Raw genomic sequence first — 11,578 nt, forward strand, 5'->3', positions numbered from 1 at the left:
GTAAAATGGTGACACATGTGACCTTGGACCCCACATAACGGAATTTTTGGACGGAGACCGTTAAGTGGTGGTAAGATCCATTTTTTTTTAAAAAAAATAAAATAAATTAGTGTAGTGTTAAAATAAATTTTGTTTATAGAGGTGTTAAAAACCATTTTCGAGTTTTTTTTCCTAATTTTAACTATAAAGCCTATCTTGGCAGCCCATTCCCAACACCACTTTTGTACTTTTATGATACTTATAATTAGCAAATAACAATAATTTTGATAAAGACAGGATAAGTATTATCAAGACAATATTTAAACTAGTAATGACAATAAGTTTTTAGCATTTGATCAACACAAATTCACTTTTATGGTACTTGTTATCACTACTCTATTACTTATATATCATAATGAATCCTTTTTCAAAGTTTAATGCCCACATGCTTCACAATAATAACTTTTTTATTTGAAAGTTTTCACCAATACCTGAACTTAGCTAGCAATGGAACCTCCGGCATTTCTTCATTATCTGGCTTTACCAAGGTAGCCAATCCCAACTCTGCCTTCCTTAGATCAGGCTTAGCACATATCTAGTTTGTTTCCTAACTTAGAATGTAATTTCTACTTAAACAAATTATATTATGTTTCTGATGAACTTTTAAACAAAAAGATAACTCATTTGATATATAAGATTCAAGAAGATAACATTCACTTCATATCTTTAAAGAAATTTTATTTAATTTAGAAGATTATAACACTCATATATTACAACACACAAACTGAAAACTAAGCTTAAAAAAACATGAACAAAACTAGAGTTTATTTTCTACTCTAATAGAGATGAAGTACCAATCTCTCTCTTAAAGTGAGGATTTTTCTCTAGAGAACTCTCTAATGTTTTTAGAAAAATGCTCTAACTAGCGGCGGGTTTATAAGAAATACTCACTTATTAGACACTCGTGACTCAGCAGGTAAGAAACACTCACTTTTTACAAAGATACTTTAAAAAAGAAATATAAAAGGTTAAAAACATGGCTACAGTAGATTGCATGATTGTTGTTGTGGGCTCAAGAATCCATTATCGTATCCATCATCATGTCTTGTAGCACACCTTCACTTTCTTTATTTTCTTCATAGTGGACATACATAGGAGTATCCTCTTCTATACCGAAATCTATAACATATTTATTAGCAGCATATGATTTGTTTCATGTCATGAAAGTTTCAAACCGATATCATGGCCTTCAAAAGATAGAAAATTTCCACTCTTATGCACATCTTCTAAATATTTGTAGATCGACTCAGTATTGTTTATGTCATCTCCTAAATATTCTCTCCTCTTGTTTGGTGATACAATTGTGGTATTATCAATGCTTTCGATTCTTTTTATAATATCATTAACATATAGAAAAATCTCAATGCTCTTGTTTCAGTAGGATTCTTAACAGTCTTCTAACGAATTAGTATGGGATCTCGACTACTAAATATCAATTTTCCAAACATTACCAAATAATGAAGCAGAGTGACTTTTCCTTTTACAACTTCAATATCTGCACATTGCACCCTTGCTTGTAGCTGAAGATTTTGTTATTTGTCATCACATAATTTTCAGATGTTATTGAATGCATATTGTTGGAACTTTGTAAGCTTTGGAAAGAATGAGTCATTAATTATGAGTAGAGAAATTATGAAAGGCATGTACCATCCCATAATCATATCCCAAGATTTGTAATGTATCCTAACAAATGGAGCATCCCAATTAAGAGGATACGGATTGATGCGCAACAATTTTATTTTAGAGTTTTTAGGAAACTCCACTCGTTCTCCCTATAGGTCTCGAACATCAAAGAATCTATTGAATCTTGCTACTTCTAGGCTACTAGCTCGTACCATGCTCTAGAATCATTATCTCTTATTTTATTGAGTGTTATATTTTGTAAATCGAGGATGAGTTGGACTATCATGATCATTACTTTGAACATCAATAGCGTTTGGACTGCTCTATGGAAACCTTTGATTAATCCATCTGGTGATTGTTGTTTTGTAAAAATAATCAAACCCTGCATTATGGCCCAACTAGAGGGTGAAACTTGTTTTCCACTTCTTTTTTTGTTTCATCAATGAGAATTTAAATTATAATATCCCAAATAATAATACCCTAAAGTTGTAACTAAAAAAAATCGGAGGTAGTATTAATTATAATGAATCATGGCTTACAATGTTGAGAGTGATAGGTTAGTTAATTTAAGTAGATGTTAGTTAGGATGTTTTGTTGTATTAAAATGCAGATCTTTACAAATCACCATCTTTTGCAAATTGCAAGCGGTAGATGGTAAGTTGGACGATGTAGGCCCCGTTCTTTAGAGCTGCTTTGCTCTGCTCTGCTCTGCTTTGCTGAAATCTGCTTTGCTTTGCTAAAATCTGCTCTGCTCTGCTTCAATCTGCTCTGCTCTGCCCTGCTCTGCTCTACTTAAAATTAATACTTAATATTGAATTATTATAATAATAATTAATATTTAATAATAATGATAAATAATTAATATTTAATAATAATAATTAATATTTAATAAGAATAATAATAAATAATTAGTATTTAATAATAATAATTAATACTTAATAATAATAATAACAATAATTAATTATTTATATTTAATAAAAATAATGATAATAATTAATTATTAATATTTAATAATAATTAATTATTAATAATTAATAATAATAATTAATATTTAATAATATTTAATATTTAATATTTAATAATAATAATAATAGTAATAATAATAGTAATTATACTAATAGTAGTAATAATACTTATAACTAATAATATTAATTATAATAACAATTAATATTAAGATAATAAATAATATTTAAAGATCATACTAATTATTAATTTTTAATAATAATACTAATTAAATAATATTTAATAATAATAATTATTATAATTAATATAATAATAATTAATATTTGACTTTAAAAATTTAATGATTATAATAATAATGCGATAATATTAATAGTAGTAGTAGTAGTAGTGTAGACACCTACAAATGTCTCCCCAAAACCAAACCCGTTGATGAACACCTTTCACCGCCATTATTGGTCGGGATGAGTATTTAATCTTTGGAGTGATTAAATCCATGTTCTATCCAATATATTTCATGAACCAATCCAATTTCTAACTCATTTCCCTAAACCATAACCTATTTTCAACTTTTCGTGTCCACATCGCAAAATCGAGAGAAATTGATTTTATGGATATACAATTTTGATCCAATTATTATTTTTTGAATAGGCCTTTAAATAAGCTTTCCAACCATATATCATAAGCCCAATTTCGAGTTATAACGAAAAAGATATGAGCAAAACACTAAACTCGGCCTAAAACCGACACCCTTCCACTAATATGGTCATATTTTAAAATTTACAAATCATTTTGACCTGATTCTAATTGGGTTGGAAAGTAGACTTGATAAGATTTCCAATTATATATTATATGCCTTATTTCAATTTACAGATAAAAAGTTATGATTATTTTAAAAACGGGTAAAAAAACTGAAATTACCGCGCAACACCTAAAATGCTGCGACGCGGCAAATGCTGACGTGTCACGGGGCTTATTCCCGTGACACGGTGCCCTTTTTTTGTAATTCTGCACATTTAATCCATCGTGTCATGGGATTTTGCACCGTGTAATAATAATAATAATAATAATAATAATAATAATAATAATAATAATAATAATAATAATAATAATAATTAATATTTAATAATAAATAAATAAATAAATACTAATAATAATAATAATTAATATTTAATAATAATAATAATAATAGTAATAATAATAATAATAATAATAATAATAATAATAATAATAATAATAATAATAATAATAATAATAATAATAATAATAATGAAATCTGCTCTGCTCTGCTCTGCTCTGCTGAAATCTGCTCTGCTCTGCTTTGCTTTGCTCTGCTGAAATCTACTCTACTCTGCTCTGCTCTGCCCAGAAGCTCAAAAGAATAGGGCCGTAGTACAACTTAACACGTTTTTCAAAGTTTAGATGCTCGTGAACAACTATAGCTTATATTTTATTTATGTTAGTAATCATGATTAATGCCAGCTTAATAAAATAAACGGTAAATTTTTAGATGGAAAAGATAAAATATTGCTTAATGAGTTCTTCAATTCTGATTTGTAAATTATTTTGCCATGCCTTTATATGTTAAACTACAAGGATCAAGATTTGGTACAACTACTGCATTTTTTTCTTTATGTGGAAATTATGTACCATTGTTTGTCTATTTTAGGAAAATTTGGATTTTGGTACCTCAAAAATGGGGGTAATTGAATTTTGGTACCCATCTAAATTTTTTTTTTAAATTGGTACCTCAAAAATAACTAAACTATAGATATGTTAAACTACAAGGATCAAGATTTGGTACAACTACTGCATTTTTTTCTTTATGTGGAAATTATGTACCAATGTTTGTCTATTTTAGGAAAATTTGGATTTTGGTACCTCAAAAATGGGGGTAATTGAATTTTGGTACCCATCTAATTTTTTTTTTTTTTTTTAAATTGGTACCTCAAAAATAACTAAACTATAGATATCAGTACCTCCATTAGCATTCTGTCAATTTTGCCGTTAGTGGGTCCCAGTTACTTAAGTTCCCTCCCTTTATTCTTTCTCTCTCTTCGATTCTAATTGAATTCCCTCCCTTTTACCCTCTCTATCTCTCTCTTTACCCTGTTCCTCCATAATCAAAACTCTTAACCACATGCATTTACTCCATTGTTGATTGTGAACCACAATTTCTGTCTCTCTCCACTGTCAATTGTTAGGGTTTAGTCTTTTTTTTTTTTTTTTCACTGTACCTTCTCCAATTGACTAAGGCGTGGATATTGACTGGAAAGAACACATCAGCAACTGGGAAAGGCTGGAGCTTGGAGTTGTCATCTCCATTGACAGAAGAAGGAGAATCTTCTGACAACGACCCAGGTATGATTCCTTCAACTTTTTGTACTGGTCCATTAATGGCTTTTGTGCAGTATGGATGAAATGTTTGGGAACATTTGGAAAATAATTAAGCAAACCCTAGAATACTGTAATTGGATTAAATTATGGTTGAATTATCAGTTTTATACAAATTGATTTAGAATTCAGTGTTAATTTATGGTTAACTGTGGTAGGGTATTTGTGTTGTTGCACTTACTGTACTATTTTGCTTAAGTGTTATGAACTTATTTAGGTTGGCACATGCTTGTTAAGGTATTGGTACATGATTTATTGCTTAATTTGTAGATTTAACAAATGGATCAATTTGATAACACTATTGACATTAAGCTAAGACTGTTTGGGGGTTTTGTGTTTAAGAAAAGAAAAAGAAAGGGGAGTGAGTATCAAGTATATGAGGCTGGTTTTGTGTATTGGAGGTTGAATGTGCCTCTGTCATTTATAACTGTGGGGTACTTGAGATGGTTGTGCTGAAGGGTTTAGGGAAAAGGGGTGGGCAGTCCCTCAAATTTATGTGTTATGGTATAAAGAGAAGGGAGAAACATGGATGAATGGGAAAAGGACATTAGAGGATGATGAGGCTCTAAAGGGGTTTCTTGAGGCTAAACACAAAGATGGGCACTTGGAGTTGTTTTGTACTGTTTCTGAAGAAAACCCTGACCAAACAAATCCAATTCAGACTGAAGGGCCAAGTGAAAACCCAAACCCAAACCTGAGCCCACCCAAACACATTGACAGTCTGTCTAAAGTCAGCCCACCTAAAACTTCACTTACTAAAAAAGTATCAAAACCCACAGTTAAAGAAAAAAGCTCTGCTAAACATACTCCCAAAAAGCCTTGTACTGCTTTAGTATTGAGGAGGAGCCCTAGGTGGCAACAATCCAACCCAACAGAAACCGCTACTGCTGTGAGTGAGCCAATACTTAGGAGGAGTCCTAGGTTTTCTGATGGGAGTGATAAGCTCAAATCTATAATTGATAAAGGGAAAGGGAAAGAGAAGCTTTGTGAAGATCTTGAGTTGGAAAGCAGGAGAGACAAATTAGAGGGGAAAGGAAAGGGCAAGTGTCAAAAGAAGTTGTTCATTGATGATGAGGATACTGAATCTGGATCTTCAAGTGAGGATTTGAGTGATATAGATATAGATTGGAATATAGGAGAGGATGAAGAAGGTGATTCTGAAGATGAGGGGTTGGATCAGGGTACAACTCAGATTTTAGGAGAAGTGGAGAAGAGTTTGTCAATTGTGCAGCCTGGTCAGAGCAGTAAGCAGAAGTTGGACCAGCTTGTTAAAGATATTGGGCAGCCTAAGGTTGAACTGAAGGAAGAAGAAAGTGATGATGAGGAGCTGAGAAGTGAGCATGGTTCTGATGAAGAGCCAGATGACAGTCCATGGTTTAGAGAAGAGACAGATTTCAAGAAACCAATTGTGTTGGTGAAGAGTCAGAAGTTCAGCAACATTTTAGTGCTTAGGAAAGCTCTAAGAACTCATGCAGTTAAAAATAGATATGAGTTCTATTTCTTGCACAACAACAAGGTCAAATTAACCACTTTATGTGGGAGGAGGTGTGGTTGTGTATGGGATTCAAAGAGGAGTAAGCTGCCTCTATGTAACTACAGTGAGGAAGTTAGGAGGTGCAGGTTCAAGGTGATTGCTAGGCCTATGTTCAAGAGTTCTGCCTAGCAAATTTAGGATCTTAGGTTAGAAAATAATTGTATGAGGAGCAACATGAATGCAAATGTGACTTCAGAGTACTTAGCTGAAAAATATGTTGAAGAGTGGAGAAGTAATCCAAATTGGAAGACTAACAACTTTAGGGATAGAGTGTTAAGTGATTTGGGCATTAAAATTGGGTACTACAAGGCATGACTGGCTAGAGCAAGGGCAAAATTAATGATATATGGGTTTGCATCTGAACAGTATGCCAGAGTATGGGATTATGAGAAAGCAGTACAGAAATATAGCCCAGGGATTGTGGTGAATGTGGTGGTTGATCAGTTGGATAGGCCAGAGCCACCTTTGTTCTTGAGGATGTATGTGTGCTTTTCCCCATTGGTAAGGGGCTTCTTGAATGGTTGTATGCCTTTAAAAGGGGTGGATGGATGCCATTTGAAAGGCTCTTACCCTGGCCAAATTTTGGTGGCTGTGGGAAAGGATGGGAACAACAGCATCTATCCCTTTGCCTGGGCTACTGTGGAGGTTGAGAACAAAGAAACTTGGTGTTGGTTCTTGGAATGCTTGAAGCAAAGTCTAGATGATTTGGCAATGGGAGGTGGCTTTACTTACATGTCAGATAGGCAGAAGGTTAGTTAACCATCATTTCAGTTTTATTTTGTGCAACTGGTTTTGATTTGTATGTGTTGTATTTGTCAGTGACAATTATTTGTTCATTTTGTGTGTTAAGGGGCTGCTTGAAGCATTTGAGGAGGTGGTCCCCTTTGCTGAGAAGAGGTTTTGTGTGAGGCATATATGGGCCAATTTCAAACTACAGTTCACAGGGTCCACATTCAAAGAGTTGTTTTGGAATGCTGCTAGAGCCACAACTTGGGTATGAACTGCAATTATGATACTCTTCCTTGTTTATTAGCATGCACTTATGTACAAAGTTGTGAATTATTACCATGTGACAGTATGTAAGCATATGTGTAAGCAGTGTATGTATTCTGCTCATTTATGTGCTCAGTTTGTATTATGGTCAGTTTGTGGTCTAAGTTTGTATTTTGGCTTGGTATGTGCTCAGTTTGTACTCTACTCAGTTTGTGTGCTTAGTGTACGTATGTGCTCAGTTTGTGTGCTCAGTGTATGTGCTCAGTTTGGCTGCTTAGTTTGATATAGTGTGCTCAGTTTGTGTGCTCAGTGTATGTGCTTAGTTTGGTTGCTCAGTTTGATATTGTGTGCTCAGTTTGTGTGCTCAGTTTATGTGCTCAGTTGCTCAGATTATAGTGCTCAATTTAGAGTTTTATTTAGGGGCTTTTTGTCCATGTTCTGTCACTGTAATCTTGTTGTCCATGTTTAGCCAGTGAACTTATGTGTATTTCTCTTCACTTTATTGTAGACTGATTTTGAAATTGCAATGGAATCCATAAGGTTCCTTAGTGAGGATGCATATGAGTATCTAGACAACATCCCTGCCCAACATTGGTCTAGGCATGCCTTTTCAACTAATTGCAAATCTAATATGCTTCTTAACAATATGTGTGAAACCTTCAATGCTTGTATTAGAGAAGCTAGGGATAAACCAATCCTAACCCAAATGGAATGGTTAAGGAGGTATGCAATGAAAAGGCACAATGACAAGGGGGAGGGTGTGAAAAAAAATTGAAGGAAAAGTGATGCCTTATGTGAGTAAGCCGTTTGAGAGAATGGAGAGAGTGGCTAGGCACTGCATAGTGCAGGATTCAAGGGATGACACTTATGAGGTCAACCTAAATGCAAACCAAGTGACAGTTGACCATCAAAATAGAACATGTACATGCTACCACTGGCAATTAACTGGCCTCCCTTGTGTGCATGGGTTTGCTTGTATATTAGACAAAAGAAGTGACCCAGAAGAGTATGTGGACCACTATTACACAAGTGAGAGATATTTAGAGGCATATGATTTGCCTGTACAGCCTATGCCAGGTCCCAAGCACTGGGAAAAGATTCAGCTAAGGGAGCCACTGCCACCACCTGTGAGAGTCATGCCTGGCAGACCTAAGTCCAAAAAGAGAAAGAAGGAAAGGGGTGAGGGTGTACCAGCAGTAGAGGGTAGTTCACAAAAAGGCAGAAGACATGCCAAAAATGTGCTCAGTTTGGACATTATGCCAAAACTTGCTCCAATATGCCTGCAGAAGTGAAACAGTCTTCTTCCCATCCTAACACAAAGGGCAAGGCTGTTGTAAACACACCATGGGTGGTAGAACAGAGGAGAATCAAAGCAGCAAGAGCTTTAAACAAGGTCAACTCTGAATTTTTTCCCATTTTCATGTTAGTTAGCTTTTTTGCTCTGTTTTAATTGGTGTCCATCCCTTTATATTTGCAGACTACTCCTTGAGCTTCAGCAGAACCTAATTTAACAGCATTGCAAATAAGAAGTTCCCACAAGAGGAGGCTAAGAAGAAAGGTGCAGCTGCTGCAGCAAAAGCATCCTCAAAATCAACAGCATCAAGCAATATCCAAAGGGGGAGCAGGACCATCTATAGGAACAGTAAGAGCATCTCAAGGAGCAGCAACATCTTCTCAAGGACCTAATACAAGGTCAAGGAAGTCTGCAGGAGCAGAACCATACCTCTGTAGCCAAGCATCAACAACAAATACAGCAAAAAACACCACAACAACCATGGCAAGCAAAAAAAAAATAGTGCTAAGTTTGAACTTTGTTGAACCTGTTCCTTTGAAAATTTCCAATATGTATTCAATTTGATGAACTTATATATTTAGTAGTCAGTTTTTGGACTAAGTCACATGTACTTAGACATATATATGTATATATCATATGAATCTATTTTAGTAGACAAATGAAGCATATATTTCAAGGGCAATATTTTTTGAAATTCATACATAAATGATTGTGAGCAAGTTCACTACAAACCAACAGCAACTAAAATTAAGTACATTACATAAATAAGTCACCATACTTAGACATAATATCCTGGATTCCCTCAAACTCCCCTAAACAAGTTTTATTACTACACTAAGTCCTAAAACCATAACAAATACACAAAGTGCAACCACTACAGTCAATTGAACCCTATCACCAATCCCATTGCCGCATGTCATCTTCTTCCTATCACCAGACAAGGCCTTGCATTTAGTCTTCAATGTGTCAACTTCATTAAGCAAACACCTCCTTTGCCCAACAAGATCATCAACCTCCCTTTGCAAAGAATTCATCTCAGACTTCATCAACTTCTTGTCAAGCAGCAGCTGGTTGATCACATCCCTTTGCCAATCAGTTTGTTCTGAGTCAACCCATTCAAAAAATTTGCATCCCCTTGTCTCAGTGTTTTGATCCCAAAATTTGCAAGCCTTGAACTTGCGCCCTGGATTGTCCCTTGTCCAAGATGTCAACCTTGCAAGTGGCAATCCACAGTTACACTTCTTCATTTTAGAGGGAGATTTAGTATTTCAGGACATTTTTACTCCTGCAAATAGCAAACCAAATAAATAAAGGGGCATTACACACAAAAAACTACAACAAAAAGACCAGTTAGCCACACCAAGCTCACACAAACCTTGTCAAACTGGTGGTTGACCACCATTATAAGGATAGCCAGGGGGTGGCCAATTCCCATTTTGTTTCTGCCTAAACTCCCACATACAATCTGCCAAGAACCCAGTATCATTAGTGGTACCAACATGAATGGTGTAGATGTCCTTATTAGGTAGCCTCCTAATCATTTTGAAGACATCACCATCATCTTCTAAATCCCTATATTTCCCTTTATAAATGTACTGGAATTTGGGAAACAAGATATCTATAGATCCTTCTACTGGATAATCCATTTCACGCAAATGGTCATCCCACTCTAGGCATTTATCCATCAAGTTGTCTTTACCTATTTCTACTTCAATGTCAATAACTACACTCAAGTACTTATATCTGAAAACCACCCTATTCTCGGCCATTCTGCAAATAAAATTGAAACAAATATGCAACAAAAAACCCCAATTTTAGAAATATTACTAACATGCAACATTAATTTCAAAAAAACAACAATTCCCTAAATTAATCCAATTTAAGAACCCTAATTTTTCTACAGCATCAAAAAACAAATTATAACAACATTATTCAATTAATCACACAATTGGTAGTACAAACTACAATTTAATAACATATGAACCACAAATACATCACAATTCTACTCAAATCAACTTCAAATATAGCAATTGTATACAAAATTAGTGAAAACTCACCTCTTTTTTCCGCCAACACCAGACCTTCACAAAATGCGTCTGCAATCTTCGCACAACCTTCGCAATTCAGCAATTAACTAGAACCCTAAGTGTAATTCAATTTCTATCCCAGAATTATAGTGTTTTGGTTCTTAATTTTACATAGAATCAAATGGAAAATAAGGAACAAATTCGTTATTTAAAAGGAGGGAGTTAACAAAAACTAGCCATTAAACTGGGACCCACTAACGGCAAAATTGACAGAATGCTAACGGAGGTATTGATATCTATAGTTTAGTCATTTTTTATGTACCAATTTTAAAAAAAAAAATAGATGGGTACCAAAATTCAATTACCCCCATTTTTGAGGTACCAAAATCCAAATTTTCCTCTATTTTATTTCGTTTCACGTCGTACTGCCAATTTGGAGAATTCTAGGACTCTAAGTGTTCTAACAAGGGCAATGTTAGAGATACATATTTTCCGAGAAACATATTTTCTGATATCTCATATCTCTAACATGCAATGTTGTAAATTTACTGTGCACCCACTTGTAAAAAATTTTTAAAAAAATATGAAAACCAAAACTAAGGCCGAGAAAATGACAACTCATGGTATTAAAGAATGCAGAAAGAGGAAAATAACAGTTCTTCCTCAACAAATTTCATTTTCAGTTTCTCTCTCTAACATTTGTTCCCTCTCTCA

The 11,578-nt window shown here is 34.2% G+C and overlaps 2 protein-coding genes across 2 annotated transcripts; both read left to right on the plus strand.

Moving 5' to 3' along the window:
- The first annotated feature begins 6,889 nt into the window (after positions 1 to 6,889).
- Positions 6,890 to 8,318, plus strand: LOC145636710 (uncharacterized). The gene is made up of 5 exons (XM_081688271.1): positions 6,890 to 7,300; positions 7,401 to 7,544; positions 7,650 to 7,724; positions 7,832 to 7,897; positions 8,052 to 8,318. The coding sequence occupies exons 1-5, from the start codon at positions 6,890 to 6,892 to the stop codon at positions 8,316 to 8,318; spliced, it is 963 nt and encodes a 320-aa protein (XP_081544397.1).
- A 10-nt stretch (positions 8,319 to 8,328) lies between these two features.
- Positions 8,329 to 8,835, plus strand: LOC145636711 (uncharacterized). The gene has a single exon (XM_081688272.1). It carries the CDS (start codon positions 8,329 to 8,331, stop codon positions 8,833 to 8,835), a length of 507 nt encoding a protein of 168 aa, XP_081544398.1.
- Positions 8,836 to 11,578: the final 2,743 nt, after the last annotated feature.

The sequence above is a fragment of the Chenopodium album genome, chromosome 6 (assembly GCF_948465745.1).
Source record: "Chenopodium album chromosome 6, dcCheAlbu1.1, whole genome shotgun sequence".
NCBI lineage: Eukaryota > Viridiplantae > Streptophyta > Magnoliopsida > Caryophyllales > Amaranthaceae > Chenopodium > Chenopodium album.

Excerpts from the sequence above, each read along its gene's own strand:
- LOC145636710 (XM_081688271.1), top strand. The coding sequence starts at position 6,890 with ATGATATATGGGTTTGCATCTGAACAGTATGCCAGAGTATGGGATTAT. Across the intron at positions 7,545-7,649 it reads CTGCTAGAGCCACAACTTGG|TGTATGTATTCTGCTCATTT; the intron begins GTATGAACTGCA and ends ATGTGTAAGCAG. Across the intron at positions 7,898-8,051 it reads AGTTTGATATTGTGTGCTCA|ACTGATTTTGAAATTGCAAT; the intron begins GTTTGTGTGCTC and ends ACTTTATTGTAG.
- LOC145636711 (XM_081688272.1), top strand. The coding sequence starts at position 8,329 with ATGCCTTATGTGAGTAAGCCGTTTGAGAGAATGGAGAGAGTGGCTAGG.